The 19707-nt window shown below is 42.7% G+C and overlaps 1 protein-coding gene across 10 annotated transcripts in view; it reads right to left on the reverse strand.

The window, feature by feature from the left end:
• Positions 1–19253, reverse strand: part of setd5 (SET domain containing 5) — a 26051-nt gene extending 6798 nt beyond the window's left edge. For 2 of the 10 annotated variants that reach the window (XM_081717589.1, XM_081717585.1), the window contains exons 1-19: positions 18833–19253; positions 7390–7651; positions 5724–5826; positions 4911–5182; positions 4621–4679; positions 4302–4489; positions 4124–4162; positions 3910–3975; positions 3504–3749; positions 3266–3414; positions 2967–3084; positions 2677–2786; positions 2268–2520; positions 2028–2108; positions 1702–1917; positions 1251–1604; positions 671–916; positions 356–476; positions 1–250 (exon numbers count right to left, since the gene is read on the reverse strand). The exon at positions 1–250 is cut by the window's left edge and continues 13 nt beyond it. In XM_081717589.1, coding sequence (XP_081573715.1) covers positions 1–250; positions 356–476; positions 671–916; positions 1251–1604; positions 1702–1917; positions 2028–2108; positions 2268–2520; positions 2677–2786; positions 2967–3084; positions 3266–3414; positions 3504–3749; positions 3910–3975; positions 4124–4162; positions 4302–4489; positions 4621–4679; positions 4911–5182; positions 5724–5826; positions 7390–7460 — 2942 coding nt within the window. In that variant the 5' untranslated portion in view covers positions 7461–7651; positions 18833–19253. The remainder of the gene's footprint in view (positions 251–355; positions 477–670; positions 917–1250; positions 1605–1701; positions 1918–2027; positions 2109–2267; positions 2521–2676; positions 2787–2966; positions 3085–3265; positions 3415–3503; positions 3750–3909; positions 3976–4123; positions 4163–4301; positions 4490–4620; positions 4680–4910; positions 5183–5723; positions 5827–7389; positions 7652–18832) is intronic. The other 8 variants (XM_035524338.2, XM_027016759.3, XM_081717592.1 and 5 more) reach the window with 6 other exon arrangements.
• Positions 19254–19707: the final 454 nt, after the last annotated feature.

Consider the following 19707-nt stretch of genomic DNA (forward strand, 5'->3'; position numbering starts at 1 on the left):
GGTGTGTTGCATCGACTGGCGGGGAGGGACGTGAGAGGAGAGAAGGGCAGCATGCCGCCGTTCTGCCTCTCCTCTTCAGCCCCTAAATACAGCGAGCATGATGACAGCGGCGGGTGCAGCGCGCTCAGGGAGGGCTCAGAGGGCAGCGGCGGCGTGATGGGGGACAGGGGTCGCAGCAGAAGGTCAGGAGGTGGGGCCACCGTCTCAGCTGCATACTTTGACTTCCTCTTTTTAAAGGGTGCCGTCACTTCTGCATGTGCCATGAGAGGAATTATCAAAACATATGCTACAGGGGGAAATTGGTGAACTATTTGCGAAAAACGAAGTGAGACGTTTGTGAATAGCAAGGCCCTACCGGGTCTGGAGGGAAAGGAGGCCGTGCAGCTGCTGTTACTTTGGTGTGAAGAGGTGGAGTTGGTGCCATCTTCCATAGAACCAGATGACATGCTCTCATCCAGCGCCTGCTTTATCCACCTCTACTCACACGCACACGCATACATGAAATAAGTATGCCACTATAGCAAAACTACTTGTGGGTATTCAGTGTCCAAATTAAAACACCACCACAACCAAACAGCCATCTTATAAATGCAACTTTTTACTCTCACCAACACTTTCTGAAAAACAAAGTGCTGAGGAGTGTCTGAGCACAGCATCTTTTCTCGCTCACCTTCTTGCAGGAGCCGTAGGCGGGGTCAACGGTGAGGGGCCGGCGCCGCCGCTCAGGGTTGAAGGGCGAGCCAAAGCGCACATAATGTTTGGGGGTGGTGCAGATCAGGGGGGAGTGCACCAGGCCTGGCAGCATGTTGAGCGTGGTGGCCAACACTGTGGGGTCGGTGGTGATACGCAGGGGCCGCTCCACGGGCTCCTCCACCCTCTCTGGAGCCTTGTCATTTAGCCACTCTGTCACAAGGTACTGAAACAGCAGGGCGGAGAACAGCAACTGGGTTAGAATGCTGTTGGGGCTATTACGCAGCTTTAGTACAAAAAAAATCTAAACGGTCAGGTTCAATTCATTCTTTTTTGTTTGCATGTTTGCTTAATATTTTCAAGTAATTGGTTAGGAATGGTTGGAGTGACCAGGAGGTATGAAGAACTATTAACTGCCTTTAAAATAAATAAAATCTTCTTCAAACCAATGTTTGAAAAGTTCTCAACACAACATTCATTTCCAAGGTTCAGTGGGGAAAAAGGAAGACCAACAGCACCCCCTGCAGTCAGTAAAGCACTTAAGAGTAACAATCTCATACCTTTTTGGTTTTGGGGTATCTAACACTGGCCTTGCTGCCCGGCGCTACAGAAGGTGCTCCACTGCCTTCCCCATCCTGTGGCTGTCCGGGCCCCACTGCGCCGTCCCCGGGCCCCAGCTCCCCCGGGCCAGCAGCACTACCCCCCTCCTCCCCTCCAATAGTTGCACTCGCCTCGGCCGCCTGCTGTGCCAGCAGGGCCTGCCGCTGGCGCCGTGCCCGCTGGGCCGAGCCCGACCGGTAGCGGGAGATGCGGCTCTTGGGCCGTGGTTTGGAGGAGCGGGCGGGGGGAGGTTTGGGGGCGGCGAGGGCGGCAGAGGGGACCCTTTCCGACTCAACTGAGGCGACTGCTGGGTCCTTAGGGATGAAGACAAAACGAAAGAACAAAATGGTTAAACAAAGGCGATGGGGGAGCAAGATCAGAGCAAGATTCATAAAAGCCGCAGCGTCTCACAGGAGCGAATGAGGTGCGCCGCGTGCTGACTCCTCCCAATGTGCCTGCATTTGGACCAGGGTTGGGGGAGGAGACCCCACCTTCCTCAGGTTCCACCCCTTCCTGTTTCAGGTCATCAGGGCCACCCCTTTCCGTGCCCTGAGAGCCACGTTTCCTCCTCTTCTCCAAGTTCTCAAACACATGCATGATGGCCTCAGCTTTCCGGTCCTCTCGGGACTGTAGGAGAGAACAAAGGTAACAAACAGCATTGGGGCGCCAAGCGGTCTGAGATCAGTCAGAGAAGAGCCAAGCTGTCTGTGGAAAGCTCCTCCTGTAGTGCTCCTTACCCGTCTGTTTGGCATGAGGACTCCAATTTCATCTACGTCCTCCTGCCCCTCCTCCCGTTTCAGTCCATCTACCAGACCCTCCTACAGAGGCAAAGCAAAGCCATCATAATCACCATCATCTGGAGAGCTGCAGCGTTCAGTTCTGACCCTCTATATGATGTCATATGTTAATAGTACAACAGTGTGACAAAGCAGGCCAACATAAGAGTTGCAGAGTTGCATGCGCATGCACACACCCACCTCTGCATCACTAGCTCCATGTGCCTCCCCAGGTTCATCCAGGAGCTGGTTGCTTTCATCAGAAACACCCCCAATGACACCACTCCCTTCTAGCTCTTTCCGCCGGGCACGCCTCCTGCGAGTCTCCGCCCCCGGAAGGGCAAGCAGAGGGTTATGTGGTGGGGGCAGCAGAGACTCGAGGGGGCTCTGGTTATGTTTCTGAACTGGGCAGTTCTGATTGCCTTTATGACATGCACAGTCCACCTTATAATTACTGCCAGAAAAGAGACACACAGAACACAAGATGGCCATTATGTTTCCAGCAACAAGGCGTTTACTTTGATGGGTATTATGACTCCAGCTGCACCCTTAAGAAATGTAGTAAGCTAGCATTTAGGATGAGAAATAAACTAGAGGACTTAACACTGACCAGCTGTTGAACTCGTAGTCAAAGCCAATAGTGACCTCAGAGTCTTTAGAGATGCGAGTGACAGCATAGATACACAGGTGAATCATTCCCTCTGCAATCATATGCCGCACCTATATCAAAACGTGTGTCCGAGGGAGAGAAAGGGAGAAGAAGCCAAACTGTAAGTATATTTACCTCAGAAGTTTCAAGTTTATAACTTTTCTAATAAAACTTTATTATTAAATCATTAATTAAACAAATACAAAGTCTCCAACCAGTTATTACTGGCATCATCGGCTCTGTGTACTGACCTCAGCATTAGGTGTACAGGATCTCCTGATGAAGCGAGCATCATTACCATATGTCCGTGCATCCACACACATCTCCACCTCGTTAAACTTGGAGTAGAACAGGACAAATGGGTAGGGCCTACAGGGCAGAAGCACATACAAAATCTTTATGGAAACAGGGAGTGCTGGAGGATGGCCAAAAACTCATCCATTTCTGCAAAATTATTTTAAATAAAATGCTGACCAGTATGGAACTATACAAAGAATGCCTTCTAAAAGAACTGATATTACATACACGAAACACATGGGAACAGACTCACTTTTTGAAGAAGTGGCCGTTGACCTCAAACTGCTGTTTGAGCATGACCTTGCCTCTGTACTCGATGATGAGCGTGTCGGGCTCCAAATCCCGCGCAGCTCGTAGGATTTTCCTGTGTTTCTGCACGCGTGTCACACGACCCAGCTGTAACTATACAAACACAAACACACAATTTCAGTACTCAGATTCCCCAAAATGAAGTGGAGGGCAGCACGGCTGAAGGGGCGATGGCGCTGCACCTGCATCTGTGAGCTGAGCACGGTGTTGTTGCAGGCCAACTCTGTGCGGTTGATGGTGTCCATGGTGAGTGCAGGAGAACTGGGTGAGCCCTTGGAGGCGGAGCGATGGACATGCAGCAGTGTCTGCACGTCAGCGCTGTACTGGTTGACCTGGGCCTCCTCATACTGGTCCGTCCACTGGCGGATCCGCGTCTCCCAGCCTTCAGCTGTGTTTTCGTCCAACACGCTCGCCTCGCTGGTGGAGTTCTAGACAGGGACAGAAGCAACGACAGATAAAAACAGAAAGAGACTGCGTGAGAATAATGTCATTTTTAATGCACCACCATGTACCAATTACAAATAATTTTTAAAAATAGTGCGAAAGCTTAAAACTGAAATAAAACTGCTCTGTTGTGGATACACTAACAAATTTGCTGAAGAATGGTGCTGAGTGGTGGTTATGAGCTCCATCCTCTGCACACATCCAAGGTCTCTGACAACAGACAAGACCAACTCACTGTACTGCCAACCTGCCATGGTTTGATGTAAGCTATTGGGACACAGGTGGGTAGTGTGTGATCATGTCAGTCAAGTTCACCTAAAATGTCCCTTTTTCCATGGCTATCATAATGTGTGCTTACCTTCATCCTCAAGGATTTTCTGGAACCTTCTCTAAAAGCCTGTGGGGGAAAAAACCCCACAGAATTTGAGTATGTCTTATAGTAACACAATATCTAATTTGCCTGGAATGTATAGAATATGATTGTGTGAGTCTACCTCTAGGTGAGATGAAGATGGCATGTACGCGAGCATTTGTACCTTGACCTTCTTGGCTTTAGGGGTGGCACGTGTTTTTTCTGTGCTCTTCTTCCTCTTCTTGGCTTTGCTGCGCTTTACTCTGTTGACGGTGAGAGTGATGCTGGTGGGTGTGTGCTGAGTAGCCGTGTACGACACTGTGGCAGCGGACACTTCCTCGTCTCCACTTTCTGTAGCGCTGCTCTCTCCTACTGTCGACACACACATGCACACGTGCACACAGTTAAGTACACTATTGGAAGAGCAGACACAAAAACACTTGATGCACACACTCACACCCATTAGGATTACTCTGCGTTTGTGTGTGTGTGTTCTCTCATACCCGACACATTGTCTTGCTTGCGACGCTGTCCATCTAGCCCTTTCCTCCTGTCCAGACCCCTAAACACATCAGCACCAGTGAGGCAGCAATCAAAACCTGAGTCCAATTGCACTGCACTAAACTCAACTAAGCCAAAAACTGCAACCAGACAAACAGTAATAACCACTGACTACACAGCAGCCTAGCAAACTGAGTCTCACACACAGTCCTACAGGGGGCTGCGTAGCTCCCCGAGACACCAAGCTAAAATGCCACATCATGCCCAGAGGCCCCAGCCATGCCGTCCCCACCTGCAGCTCTCGCACTTGATGAGGTAGCCGTCCTGTGTGAAGCGGCACTGGCACCGGCACCAGCCGGCCGGCACGGCGCCCTCCTCCTCCTCTGATGAGCTCTCGCTGTCGGCTGAGTTGTCAGGGTTGTTGGGGTGGAAGCGGGGGCGGGGGCAGCCCAGGGCGCCATTGAGCTCCAGTCGGGGGATGATGGTTTGGGAGAGTGGGGAGGTGGGAGGGGTGGGAGGGGGTGGAGCTCCATAGTTATGATCCTGAAAACGCACAGCAGAAGACTGTTGCATTTTTTTAGGAATTGTGTTAGGTATGAGAGCGAGAGAGAGAGGGGAAAAAAAACAAGAGAGAATGAGGCACAAAGGAAGGAAAAGAAAGTAACGAGGGAAGGAAAGAAGATAGTGGGAATGAAAACCATGGGAATGAAAAAAAAAACGTGTATTTGGAGTATGCCATTCAAAACCATGCGGGATTTGGTAGTGGCAGAGTGCTATTTTAGTGTCTGTGAAAAGTTGTTGGCTATAAGCCAACTTTATAATGAATGGGGGTTAAACAAATGTAGGGTTTATTTAGTGCTTATGATCACAAATCTTACTGCAGAACTGACAACTGGAGTATAGCTATTTTTGTGCCTTCAAGCAGGTTGCAGTTGTACTGACATAATTAAATACATGCTGCTTTACTCTCTGCAATGCCGTAAGGAAAAGAGGGTTCGACTACATGATGGAATAATTAAGAGTGTGTTTAGTAGGAGGGTGTGAGAGACGCTGCACATGTTTTCAGCTGAGCCCTGTAAGGCAGTGTGCGTGAAGCCACACTCACAGCGTAGGGCAGGCCCCGGTAGCCATGACTCTGTGCACTCCCACAGCTGTGGTTGGAGTAGGTCTTCTCGTTCACTGCAGGCGTCGCTTCCACTGACTCGGGACTGACAGCAGTTCAACAGCAACACGAAATAAGACATGTGGACTGAACATTGATCTTTAAAAAAAGCCATTGCAAATAACTGTCAATCAACTATGCAGTCTTTTGACTTATGACGTTTACAGAACTGACCACTAGGAGGCAACATTCTTCTAAAATGACAAATGCCTAAGAAGCTCTGGATGATGGAATGATCTTATGTAACCTCCACCGCCCACAAACAGGAACTCTCTTCTGTTTCAGCATTATTCTTTGAGAACTGCAAAAGGCTTGCATAATACTATCAAATATGTTTTATCAAACAAAATAAAGTCAAAATAATTTTACAAAAACCTAAAAAAAACCTTTAGCAGAAATCTAATTTTTATAGCTACAGAGAAATTTTTGCTTTTGTTTTTAGTTCTATAAAACTAACCAACTCTATGTATCCTGAGGAAGATGGTGTGTTGCGGTACCGCAGTGAAAACTACATAGTGAGGTGACTGGCGGGATGTTGGCCCATTAAGCCCATCACCATGTTAGCCCATCACCTGTTTTTTGTTTTTAACTACTTCTGTCAAAGACCATTTCAGAAAATGTGTATAGACTATATAAGTGTGATAAGGCAGCAGTGCATTGATTTTACAATGGAAATTTAATACATTGGTTTTGAAAACGTCAAGAGAGATTATATTTGACCTCTTATATTAAATAAAGCATGTGCTCAGTTTACTGTCAAACCTAAAAATCTTCTAAATCAATATTTATACTCTACTACTGCATAGTGGTACTCAACTACCTCCAGTTATGTGTTTACTAGGTGTTTTACTTTAAATAATTCTGAATAGTACCAAAATAGTTGAATTAGGAAGAAATTTGTGATTATGTAAAATGTTCAGCTCATTTCCTAAAGATCTGTAATTGAAGCATTTTGAGGTAAAAGATTTACACCCTTAACACAGAACCTAGTAAAGCAGTTTGCTGAGATTTTTTAAAATAAAGCCCATATTGGACCATAAAGCCCATGTTTATTCTTTGATTGCATTTTGCACATTTTGTAGATTTTACAGACTTTGCTTTATGCACAGATAAAGATTTGCTAATATTTATTTTTAATATTTGTTTGGTTTTCCTCCTGTTCCCCATTAGAGTTGTTTTTTTTATATATATATAAATGTTGGGAATAACTCTCTGACTGCTATTAGCAATTTGCTCCATATATTCTATATGTCTGAATATATATGCATTAAGGCTCGAGTGTTTACACACATTTCCATCTCAACACCAAGCCAAAGGAGGCCTAATTATTTTTTAAACAGACGAATAGCATCAATTTGTTTCATGACTTGTAACCATCAAGAATTGCCACACAAAGCTGAAATATTGGTAGCTCACACCAAACTGATGGACCAAGACCTCTGTGACCACAGAAACTAGTAAAAGCAGACTACACTTCCCAACTCCACCCTCTCTTCCTGGAGCCTCATCTTTAGGAGATTGAGAGGCATATTCTTAAATAAATGTTCCACTAAACTTCAACCTTGTCTGTCTTCTCTCCCTCACACATAGGAAATATGTTTGTACTCACTCTGAACCGGCGGCCATGTCTGTGTAAGGTGTCTCAGGTGTGGTGACTCCCAGTGCGATTGCTATGCTCATGACTTCAAGCACAGCGCCGCAGGGGAGGGGGGGTAAAGGGGGAGGGGAGAGGGATGGAGGGGCAGGGGGAGAGGAGGAGAGGAGGGGGAAGGAGGGAGGAAGGGATCACGAGGTCCGGATGGCAGCGACAGAGCACACCAGAGGCGGGGCGCCGCAGTGCCACTCACAGCACCTCACGCACATCAGGAGACCTGGAGAGAGTACAGAGGAAGCCAGAGAAGAAAGGGAGGTGAAAATCAACAGCGGGAAGAGCTAATCTGTCGCTCGGAATATTTTGGATAAACAGCAGGAAGAGCTAATCTGTCGATCTGAATATTTTGGATCTACTATGATCTTACTGGCAGCCTTAATGAAAATTAAATGTGTTATTTGTTATTCTTTAATGAAAAACATCCCTGCACCAATATACCAGAAACTATCCAGTCATTAAACTACACACACACACACACAAAATTAGGTTCATGAGTGGAACAGATTTGTACAGACACACACAGCATGGTTTTAGAGGTTACGGTGTCCAGCCTTTGCACACACCACACACTTCTGAGATGACATCACTCTACAGCAGTTACTCACTGGCCTGGTGTTCCTTCCCAGAACTAACCAACAGTTTAACAGGAAAGTTCTCTTCTGCTATCAGATAAACCGCCAGCAAAAAAAAATGTTCCTTACCTATAGCCTGCTTCCTAGAAATGATGCTCCTAATGTCTTAACATTATATGCCTTAGAGCATCACAAAGGACAGTTTATAAGCACAAAAATTTGAAGTCGAAAATGGATTCAGACAATAGGGTTAATGTCATTTAGTCATAAACTGCATGTATTATAGCTAAACTTTACTCTGATTTTCAACTAAAATATTCTACTAAACTCCAAAAACTCCAGCAAATTATTTATACACTGATAGAACAAGACAGAATGTGTGAGCACCAGGACCCCTCTCATTTAACAGTGTGTCCCACAGATGTAAACACATATCTTAGATGTTAGGTGCTTTAATTCACCATAGCAGTAGCAGCAATGCTAGTCTGTCACAGGGCCAGTGCACTAACAAAAAAAATAAGCCCAGTAATGAAACAGCAAGTACTGCTCAAAGTGGAAAATCGAATAGAATAGGCTTTAGTCTATAAAGAGAGGTTTGACTATTACAAAGTACATCAGTACAATTACAAAGTACATCGGTTAACCTAAACCACATAGACAGACTGCGTGCACACCCCATCACTAAGCTGTGTTATACATAAACATGGCATGCCTGACATGGCAAAAGATGCAGTCCCTCCACTTTACAGAAGGGGGCAGAGCTGCATGCCAGACAGTTAAGGCATGGCTGTCATTTTATGCTGAGAACCTCACAAATGCATGTTCACACACAGAACAATCCAATGGCTGGTGTGAAAGGAGTAGAGGAGAGGATCTGTTTCTTAAAAAATATTAAGCAGGACATTGGAATCACTGACTGGTATTCGTCAGTACAGCTCTGGTTGTGCTAATCTTTCAGCTTGTCAAAATCCCTTGCCACATCAGTGTCTAATTAAATATACGCTGCGGTATGTTTGTGTCTGTGATTGGAATGTCACTTAAGTGCCCTTAGAGAGCATTCCTATCTACAGCTTCAACACAACACAAATTCTGTCAGCTTTCATTTGAGTCAGTCAATGTCAAGTGAAAACACATAAAACTACTGTTCTTTAGCAGTACATTTCAATGAGAAATAAAGTAAATACATATGTAACATTGAATAAGGCAATTAGGAAGAAGAGATTATATAAAACGGGATATGAAATAAACACACAACATTTCAGCATTCAACCAAGGAACCAAGACATATTTTCTCTCACACACACACACACACACACACACACTTTAAATTCACTAAACCAAATTTGTAACTTTAACCACTGATTCTGATGTAGCCAGTTTCAGTAATGCAAATACAATGACAAACCTTTCTTCAAGGTTTAGGTTCAGATTACTGACAAACATCTAGACATTTTTTCACTTCCTATCAGGAACCATCTTAGCACCTACATGCATGGCGTTCTAAAACACGTCCCCGTAGATACGGTTGCTAACAGCCCATAGTGACGGTAGACAAGGACTCTGTTGAAGCGAGCTACCAGCCCTAACACCATTTCACCAGCAAGCCAACGATGTGTCGCCTTAACTTCTTTAACCCTGTCATAAATCAGCAGTGTAACAAGTAGACTACTACATCACTCAGACATCAGCACAACCAACAAGCAGGACATGGATTTACATTCAGATAAAGGGTAATGCTGACATTTTGACAATCGGTTGTTTCACTTGCATGACATTCCATAAATATTTTATGGAACTGAGTGAATGTGTTGTTCTACTTCACTTATACATTACAAAAGAAATGGAAAGCAGCTGATGTAAAACTGTAAAACTGATTTTATATTAAAATGTATGGGAAAACAGACAAGAACCAAAATCAAACAACTTCTGAGGTAATTAATTCTTTATTTTCTCATTAATCATTGACCATACAAACAATAAGGCCTTGGTAGCCCTGTATGCAACAGTTACAAAGCTACCCTCAGAAGGGAAATGAGATGGTGTGATAGGTATGGACTAAACCAGGACTTGTTCAAATCCAAAATATCACTACACATTTAGGGTTTGCCATTTTCTCTATGGCATCTACTCTCTTCTGCTTGTGCATGACTTTACAATGTTTTACAACACTGGGAAGTGATGCAACCTGTTTATTCTAGACAAAAAAACAATCACGTAATTTCAGTTTTAATTGCTGAGTCATGTTTGTGGTGTAAGAAAATGAGAGCAGTCATTAGCAAAAATAATATCAACTGGGATCCCTGGGATACATTTCCCTGTCAGAGATTCTGACTGGTGGATAATGATGTGATATGCAAGTTGGTTCCCTCCACCTGGAAGTACCTGTGGTTCTGTGAACAGCAGTAGCACAGCATTACTCTCTTAGCTAGTTTGCCAAACCATGTTCACATCATTGCTTTGCTTTTCTTTTGTTTGTTTGTTTTTTGTGTGTGTGGCTAATAAACTTATTATAAAGTTTCCCAAAATGTTTCCCTATATATTTTTTTTTTCATGTAATTCAATTTGACTTGACATAACCTGGTTATTGTACTGGTGCCAAGTAGATCAACTAGATCATACGCCGATTCCCCACTCCACAGTGCAGATCTGTTGGTGGTGTCAATGGATGGGATCTGCTCTTTTCCTGATATAAGAAACGCATTCATCTTACAAATGGTCATCTGCTGGACAAGTTCACATTCAGGACAGCAGCAGCAGAACATGAGCATTCACAAAGTCTCAACTAGCTAATATGCTGGAGGAGGAACACTTAGCAGATGGCTTATGGTCACTGAAAACATGTACCTAAAACAGAACACACACAGACACACACACCCACACACATCTCTGCTTTTTTTGTGAGGCATTAGTCCTGGTGCTAGACAGTGACTGCTCTAAGATGGACATAAATCACTACTAGTTCTTCTAATTGAAGTCAGGCAACACTCAGGTCATTCATGGCATCATTGTGTAACTTCCTTGAAAACAAGTGTCCATAAAGTTGGGAAACACCACCACAGATTTTTCAGAGTTTAAAGAGGTAATCGAGACACTCCTCCTTACACAACATACTTGAGTTGCTTGAGAAACAAGAAAGAATGAAGTCTGAACCACAAACACACACAGCCATTTTGAGTAGCTACCATACTAGAACCTTTATCCATCATCAGGCAATTCTATACTGCTAATTATGGTGAGAATGTGCAAGAGAAGCAATGTGAGTGCAGAAAAGAGACACCATCAATAGACCTCTACATACAGAGGCAGTCCAATGAACTTATCAATGGAGAAACAATGTCTGCACAGGAGATCACTTCATACTGGGTGCTTCTGTTATCCTTAAATTACACAACTCCAAAATCTGTGAAAAAGAGGAATAATAATTTCCATGGTAGCATGACTTGCCTAATGACTGGGAAAGAAAAGGATTTTGTAAGTGCCAGCCCCTATCCTCCCTCTATTCCTCTGACCAACTCCCTCAGTCAGTCAGTCTCTCCTGAACACTGGGCTCAAATTACTGACAGGCTCGCTTTCTTTCTGTCCCCTCTCTCCCTCTCCCTCTTTCTCTCTTTCTCCCCCCCTCTCTCTCTCCCCCCCCTCTCTCTCTCCCCCCCTCTCTCTCTCCCTCTCCCTCCCCCCCTCTCTCCCTCTCCCTCTCTCACACACGTTGAGGAAGACAGAGGCCATTTTAGAGAGGAGAAGATAAGGTCATAAAACAAGCAACACAAGCCTCCTTTCTCTCCTTCCTTACGCCTACTTTCACCCCTCATTCCCCATCAATTTGTCTTGGTTGCCTTCCCTTACCACCCTTACATGCTTCCTTCAGATTTTTTATCTCTCTGAGTATTTTCACAGTTGTATTCAATTTCTGAGTCTGCATCCAGAACCATTCTGGGCTGGGCAGGGGGATGGGCTCATTAACTCTTGTTTACTTTCACACAGAAGAATTCCATCAGATCTATGGACCATCTGCGCAATTCCATAAGTCACGTTTTCACCCATTTACTGCTTTTATTTTCTTGAATACACACACTCAAGCAGTGAAAAACACCACTTTTTTTAATACACTGCATTTCATGCCACTGTAACTCTTGAAAAGGGAAGTGATGAGCGATAAGTCAAAGCAATCACGTTACAAAATGAACCAATCGTCCAACCCCACACGTGGTGCTGGGAGTGTATAGTATCGACACGCAATGTGGAGTGCACCAGAGGTTCGCTTCAGGTGAACACCAGGCTGCTGATTTCAGGAAGACTTAAAAACAGGGAGAAAAAAGTTTTCCACTTGACAAAACATACCAAACTCACACAGCAAGTGGTCCTGAGTCCAGAATAAAGCATGAAAATAGTTATTAGCATAGTTGGATGCTAGGACAGTGCAAGAGAAAGGGAAGCAAAGCAGAATAAGTGAACCAACAAGGAACATTTACTTACCACCCACTTTTTAAAGAAACACTTTGCAGGTGTACAGTTACAGTCTATAACCCATCTGTTGCCTTGCACAATTAGTGTTAGATATCTTCAGCTTTCATCAATGGTCAGCTTCTGTCCAGAGGATCACTCTGGACCGAGCAATGACATTGACGCCTGCCAAACCATCACTAACACCGCTGTGCCTAATATATGTGTATCAGCTGAGCTCCCACAACCACGCCTCCGTGCTGTAACCAACTGTGCAATTCTATATACGTTTTGTGCAATTTAATGTGTTTATACTTTGTTGAGAACGGTCTAGTTCTGAAATGATATCTGATCAGCTGTGTTGCTGTGATCTGAAACTGACCAATGATTAAAGGCATTAGAGTAGCTGGTGAATTTGTACATGCTGGGTTTCATTCAATGGCACACATATAAAATACACTTGCAAGACAGGTGTAAGAAAGTGTCAGTGACTAGATATGAGGCGTTTTTAATAACATGTCTGCTGATTGTGCAGCTAAGGAAAATTAGCATTGAACCAAACAAGTCATGATGAGTAATTAAAATAAATTAATGGCATAGTTCTTCTTAATTAACTGTATGCTTGTGAAGCCTTTATTCCCCGTTTGCCAAAGTTCATTAATATCTTAAGTTCTCAGGGTGTAGCAATACTATTGCTTTGTGAATTATTTTTTTCCCTTTATTAATTCATAATCTTAACATTCCTCTCCCTCCACATGCAGAGCTGATGACAAGTTTAATAGCAATTATTCTGTATCTGATTTATCACATTCCACCAAGCCTATAATGTAGGCTGTGAAATAAACGGGCCACCAATGCAAATGTTTTGCTTCTATGTTTGCAACAAACACAGCATACAGAACCTTCACAGCTTTCTATATAGAAACATTGTTCAGCAGAATAAATAAAGCCCAGTGCACTTCATTCTATTTTGATCATTCATTCTGAAAGAAAAAAAATACTAAAGAAAGGGCTTGGCTGCATCCATTCAAAAAAAAAATCCATTGTCCTAGTACTTGAAACAGAGCTCGACCCATCACCAATACCTAGTCTGGAACATGCTCAGGCACACACAAAAATGACATCATCTCTCTTAGCAGAGAAAGTTAAAACAAACAACAAACCAACCCCATGACTCACTGAGATCCCGCCCATTACGTTGTTTCTTCCTGTCCAGTCTTTACCCTCCCTGTGTCTATTCTGTCCAGAGCCACCTTTGGCTTTTAAAATAAGAAAAGCTTAAAAGTTGCCGTTCATACCCCCCCCCCCAATTTTCCCCCACATTCTTCTAGACTCTAAAAGATTAAGACTGGCTTTATGACCAGATGGAATCTACAGCTCTGAAGGCTCAATGGAGTAATGTGGTTTAACTGAGGTTAAAGATAATGGATTCAGCTAATTCAGACGCAAATGCTGCAACAGTCAACACACCTCTCTGTGGCCCTTTACTGATCAAACATGTTTCTTAAAATATCTTTATATGGTACAAAACCTCCTTGGTCATAACCTAAAACAATCCGCAAAGAGCAATCATCAGCAGCAGCAGCTTTTCCAGGTCATTTGTGTTGTTCAAACAAATAAATGTAATGCAATCTGGTTGGCTATTCTGCTATTCTGCTATGCATATTTCCTTTCCTGAAAGGACTAGGAGGAAGTTCATAAGGTGGAAAAAGTTATAATTTTACATTTTCTGCTCTCTGGTCTGTATAACCATAGTTGCAGAATTTACCTCACTCTCAGGCAAGACAACACTGCAATGCCTTAAACACTGAACCAGAATAAAGTCCACCACATGTAAAAAGAATCGCATAAAACAACCAGATAACTTTTAATATTTATATCACTTCTTAAATGTAAAAAATTCAAGCTTAAATAATAATAAGCCCTGTTTTCTTTATCATGCTGTTCACAGGGACTTTTATATGAACTAACATTTCCAGCACAGTTGAGCACTAATATATAACCAGAACACAGTTTTAAAATATATTTGCATTCCATGTCATGACAACACCCTTTCTGTCAAAATGCTTCATGCAGCACCTAACCACCATTTGCTCCGTTAAAACAACAAATCAGATAACAACTTTGATCTTGAGGCAGTATGAACAGAGTAGTAAGACTCACAAAATACATACTCTGGAACTAAAATGGCTGCTTCAGTTCTACAAAAAAGTAAAGCAAGAAAAAAGGGAGGGAAAGCAAAAGATCAGGAAGCATGTTCCTTACGTGCCTATATGGACACACAAGAGAAAGACAGATAGGGACATGGGCTCAAAGTGAGAGTTTATATAGACACAGACATTGACACAAAATACAAAAACCGTGATGGCTGTTGAATTACAGGAATAGTTAAAGATCTCTCCATTTCAGCCTAGTGTTTATCAGATTACACCTGAGGCAAATGAGAGAGGAAGGGGGAAAGGATTCAAATTGTCCTGTAATTTTTTTCCACTGCTCTGTTATTCTTTCAAGAACGTTGCTCTTCACTACACAGAAAAACATGGACCAAAGCCATAAAAACAACACCCCCACCAACCTTAAAACACAAACATATGTGCGTATGCAGAGACCAATCTATGGACACACCTCTTGTGATAGGCTGAGAAACTCAGAAACTGCTCCAATCATAAAACAACAGGGAGGCAGGAGTCAGAGCGCCATGTTTTTAACCCTGTGGTACTATCCATAGGACACAGATACTCAGGGCAGCTACTGAGTGTCAGAGCCAAGTATTGTACTGCAGACGCAGTCATATGAACATTAAAGTTATAGAATAACATACATAGGGGTCTGACTTGCTCTCCTTCACACAAGCAAATCTTAACTTTTGAATGATCACGGTAAAGCTGAAAAATAACCCTTTTATTTTGATACATTTTTTTTTGTTCAGTTGATTAAAATGTATACACAGAACCTAGAGCAAAAACACGTAGCATAGTTGTAAACAATAAGTATAAATTCAACTACTTAGCCTCTTCCTCATATCCCTTCCTGTAAATCTGCCACCCCTCACCCCCCTTTCCTCTGCTGGAATCCTGTCTCTCTCCACTGGCAGTGGACCAGCATCATATTTCAAACTCAGACTCTCTGTGACCAATAAACCATTCCTGAACAGGCCACATTAGAGGACAGTTGCATAATCGTCACACATTTACCACCATATTTGTGGCCTTTCACCCAACTTCCTCTGTAACAACTCGTGTACAAATTCAGTTAACATATTTGCTCACATCCTTTTGTTTCATGTATTCAAGTATTTATCTAAAAATAATAATAATTTAATTTAAAGTCGCCCCAGGACAGAAGAGAGCTCTACTATAAATAAGAAAGCGAGCGACAAGAGAATGAACTTGAGAGAGAGACAGAGGGAGGGAGAACTAAGACCTGCCCCCTGTGACTGAACATTCCTTCAGATCGTCATGTATCAGTACCAAGAGGGGGAGGGGGAGAAGAGGCTCACTTCGGGGGCAACACTACAGGTATAAACGTGTGGAAATCCAATCCGTGACTAGAATTTAACAGTACTATGTCAAAATCTGAAACATTATCTTCTTTCACTTTTGGTTTGCTGCACTGACAGCAATGCATCACTAAAATAGTAATGAAAAATTCACAATTCTTTAAGACGAAAAAGGATTGAGATTCAGGAAATTAAACAAACTTCAAAAACAAGCTATTTTATAAGTGTACATTTGTTACATTTTGATTTGAGTCATTTGTGCTCTACAATTTTGTCTTCTTAAGGCCGATTTGTCCATTGTCTCTTCACAAAGCAGTGTGGTTAGATAACAAGTCGGGTGAGTGAGGGAGAGAGCTCAAATTTCACGTGGTTGGGATCGGCCAAAACAGCAGCAGTGACTGAAATAACATGGAAACATGTTCAAAAAATGTTTGGTGGGATCAATCAAATGTGACTATGCACACACATGAAAAGTGAAGGGGGAGAGAGGTGGGGGTTATAAAGACTGTCTGTCTGTCTGTGACAGGCACTGGTTGTCAGATTAGTTCTAAAACTATGTATACCACACGTTTCCATTTCACTCCGGATGACAACGTTTGGGGCCCGTCACCTTTACCTTACTTATTGCGTTTGTGCTTTATAAAACCTAAAACAACTATCCACTGATATTTCTAAGCCATTTCATAATTCTGAGGTAACATCCAAGTTTTCCCACAGCTCCCCAAAACAACAGTATTTCTGAACATGGCGTCACACTACAGCGTCACCGCACTTGCATCGGCTTTTGAGCAAAATGCGAAACACTCGCTTACGTATTTGGCCTCAGATATCTCGACAATGACAATACAAACGTTATCCGTAATCAAGTCTTGTCGTTAGCTTTTTTAAAGCGAAAATCTCTTTCGATGTGTTTAGGATTCGTGCTCATCTACGAAAAGTACCTGCTGCGTAGCAGTACCAAATATTTCAGGCACTATTCTGGACAGCCTTTGTACACGGTCAATGAAACAAGGGGTCCTGGGAAGATCGAAATGAGCTATTAGCCAGCTTGACGTGACCTACCATGGCAAGTAGCCACGGTGTCATTTTAAACAAACGAATAAAATGCGTTTATCGGCCATATAGTATTGCACTATTTTAACACGCTTTTTGTAACGGACGCTAAATAGCTCTAATGGTGGAACAAGATAGACAAACGTTTAAGAATTAAATCTGGCTAGACTTAAAATAACGACACATTATACACAAATAAACCCAGCCCAGAACTTTGTGTTGGGACAATGAAATCGTCTATTGGGGCCATTCTTTATAAAGACGTGAAGTAAAAGGGTTAGTTCGTATAATAATTAAATAGGATACTCCCAGCTGGAGAGGAGGAGAGAAGAACCGAATCGTTAGCCATTCCACCCTCGCTCGCCCTCTCCCCTGTCGTTTCAACTCACTTGTTGTTGAAATAAAAATGGAGGCTAAAAAAGGAAACGCGAGCTCCCCTTAGAAATACCACCCATTTCTCATCGCCGTCGCCGAAGAGATTTGGGGGGTGGGGGTGGGGGTGGGGGTGGGGATGGGGGTGATGAGAAAAGCAAGTCACCGTTCTAAGAGTTGGCATTATGTTATCTTCTGAAAGAGAGAAAAGTTCAAAGCAAGACACCAAATCTGAGCGTCCTTAAACTTAAGGGAGCTAAAGTGAATATATAGTTTACATATTTCAGTACAACATGGAGCACAGTAAACCAATAAACAGGAATATAGAGAGTATTACTACTAAAGCAAATTATTAAATAAATAATAATAAAATATTCAATTAGTCGAAATCATTTAGACCAGAATATTCATAATGTATATGGAACGTCCAACATTACGGGAAAAACCCAGTTAGTTATATCTCGGACATATTGCTTCGTCAACCACAGACAATACTGCCTTCCGAGAGAATTCAAAACATTACCATATCTTACAACTGGACATACAGTTTGGTATACAACTTGGCTCTTCTGACCCGAACACTAAGGTTACTGGCTAGCTAACCAGAGTAACTCCTTCAAAATATATATCGAGCTTCTTGCAATTAGACAAACAAAAACGTGATCAGTGCAAAAGCAAATCAAACTAGACATTCTCAAATGACCCAGGATTCCACTTCATATGCTAAAATCCTTAATAGCTTAATAATAATAATACTCCATGGTTTCCAAAGCCCAATGCCTGACAAAGATGGGACGAAATGACCGTTTGAATGTAAGGTACAAGATTAATAATCGAATGATCTTTTTAGAGAGCAAGTATTCTTTAATCTAGGATAGCTAATGCTATCGAACTAAAAGGAAACTGCTTAGTTTATTAGCTAGATAGATAGGTACTTTATGAACAACATTAAAACGACTGATTATGTATTTTTTTTAAATATGTCTAAACACATTTTGTCGTATTGACACCACTAAGCATGATGTATTGATACGAAAGTGCACACAAACACAACAATAAAGATACAAACAGTAAATGTTTACATCGTCAGGTCCTATAAAAAAAATGCAGCTCTCATAGCACGAGGAACTGGCCACAGTATTGTAAATACTGGTTGTAACAAGCAAGAAACACTATTTGCTAGCCAAATTGCTAGCTAACGAGCTAGTTAGCTAACTTGGACATTAGCTAGTTAGACGAACATGTAACTAATGTTACAGTGAAAACTGGTTGTACATAAATGCCTCCAAACGAATGCTTATGTAGATAACACAGGACTGAAGAGATCTTGCAACAGCTCACACGCAAACACCCAGAGCTAGCTAGACTAACTAAAGCTGACAAGTTATGCTGTAACTTTGACCATTAGTGATTCGTTACAAGGTACTGGCTGCAGAATAATCATGGCAAAAACATGTAAACTTACCCAGCCCGTCATTCCAACTCAGTTCAGATAAATATCCTATTTTGACAATTGTCTGTATTTAAATATTCCCACATCAAGGCGAATCAGTCAACGAGGCCTCTCCTTGCGACCTCGGCTTTTCCTGTAAGATGTAAGCCGAGAGGTAGCTCCCTCTCCCGGGGTACCTTCCAAACTTCTTAATGTCCCTTACGCAGTGGGTGAAAGTTTCATACCCTCTTCTGTCTGGGCCATAGCAGTTCCTTCGAATGTTATTTTGAATTCCTATTGGTTGCATCCATTTATAATGTTGTTTTACAATAATTATGGTCGATATTTATATGGGGTAGGCACAGCTCTCTGTGTTACAAGGCTGTGATTCTATCTCAGGTCCTTAACATTTGCAGTGGTGCCCATCCCCCTCCTCACCGGCATCGACCGCGGGTCCCAGCGAAACTGACACACAACCATACCACGGGGTTTCCATAGCATTCGATCAGGGGCTCAATATCGAGGCGGGACTTATCGTTGAAGCTCAGCCCGCTGTTTTGCTATAGGTTAGAAAACTGTCAATCTGTCTGCTTATAAAAAAAGCCAACATGTTATTGGATACGAAAGGTTAAACGTTTTCGTTGACCAAGAGAGGGCTGGTCTTTGTTTTGGGGAGGGGTGGAAAGCGTAGTCAGCTTCTGCAATGCTTGGTGAGAGGGTGGATGGAGCTGTTCACAGTCGAAGAGAAAGATCTAGTAGCTAAATGGATATCCGAAAGAAGTAAATGAGGATATGGACACAGTTGTCACATTGCTAAATACACAAGCCGCGGAATTTTCAGTGCTTTCATAAAGGGATTATTCTTTCTTCTTGTAAAAATTCTATTCAGCGCTAAAGGGAATACCCTG

Source organism: Electrophorus electricus, chromosome 7 (genome assembly GCF_041902795.1).
Source record: "Electrophorus electricus isolate QZ-2024a chromosome 7, ASM4190279v1, whole genome shotgun sequence".
NCBI lineage: Eukaryota > Metazoa > Chordata > Actinopteri > Gymnotiformes > Gymnotidae > Electrophorus > Electrophorus electricus.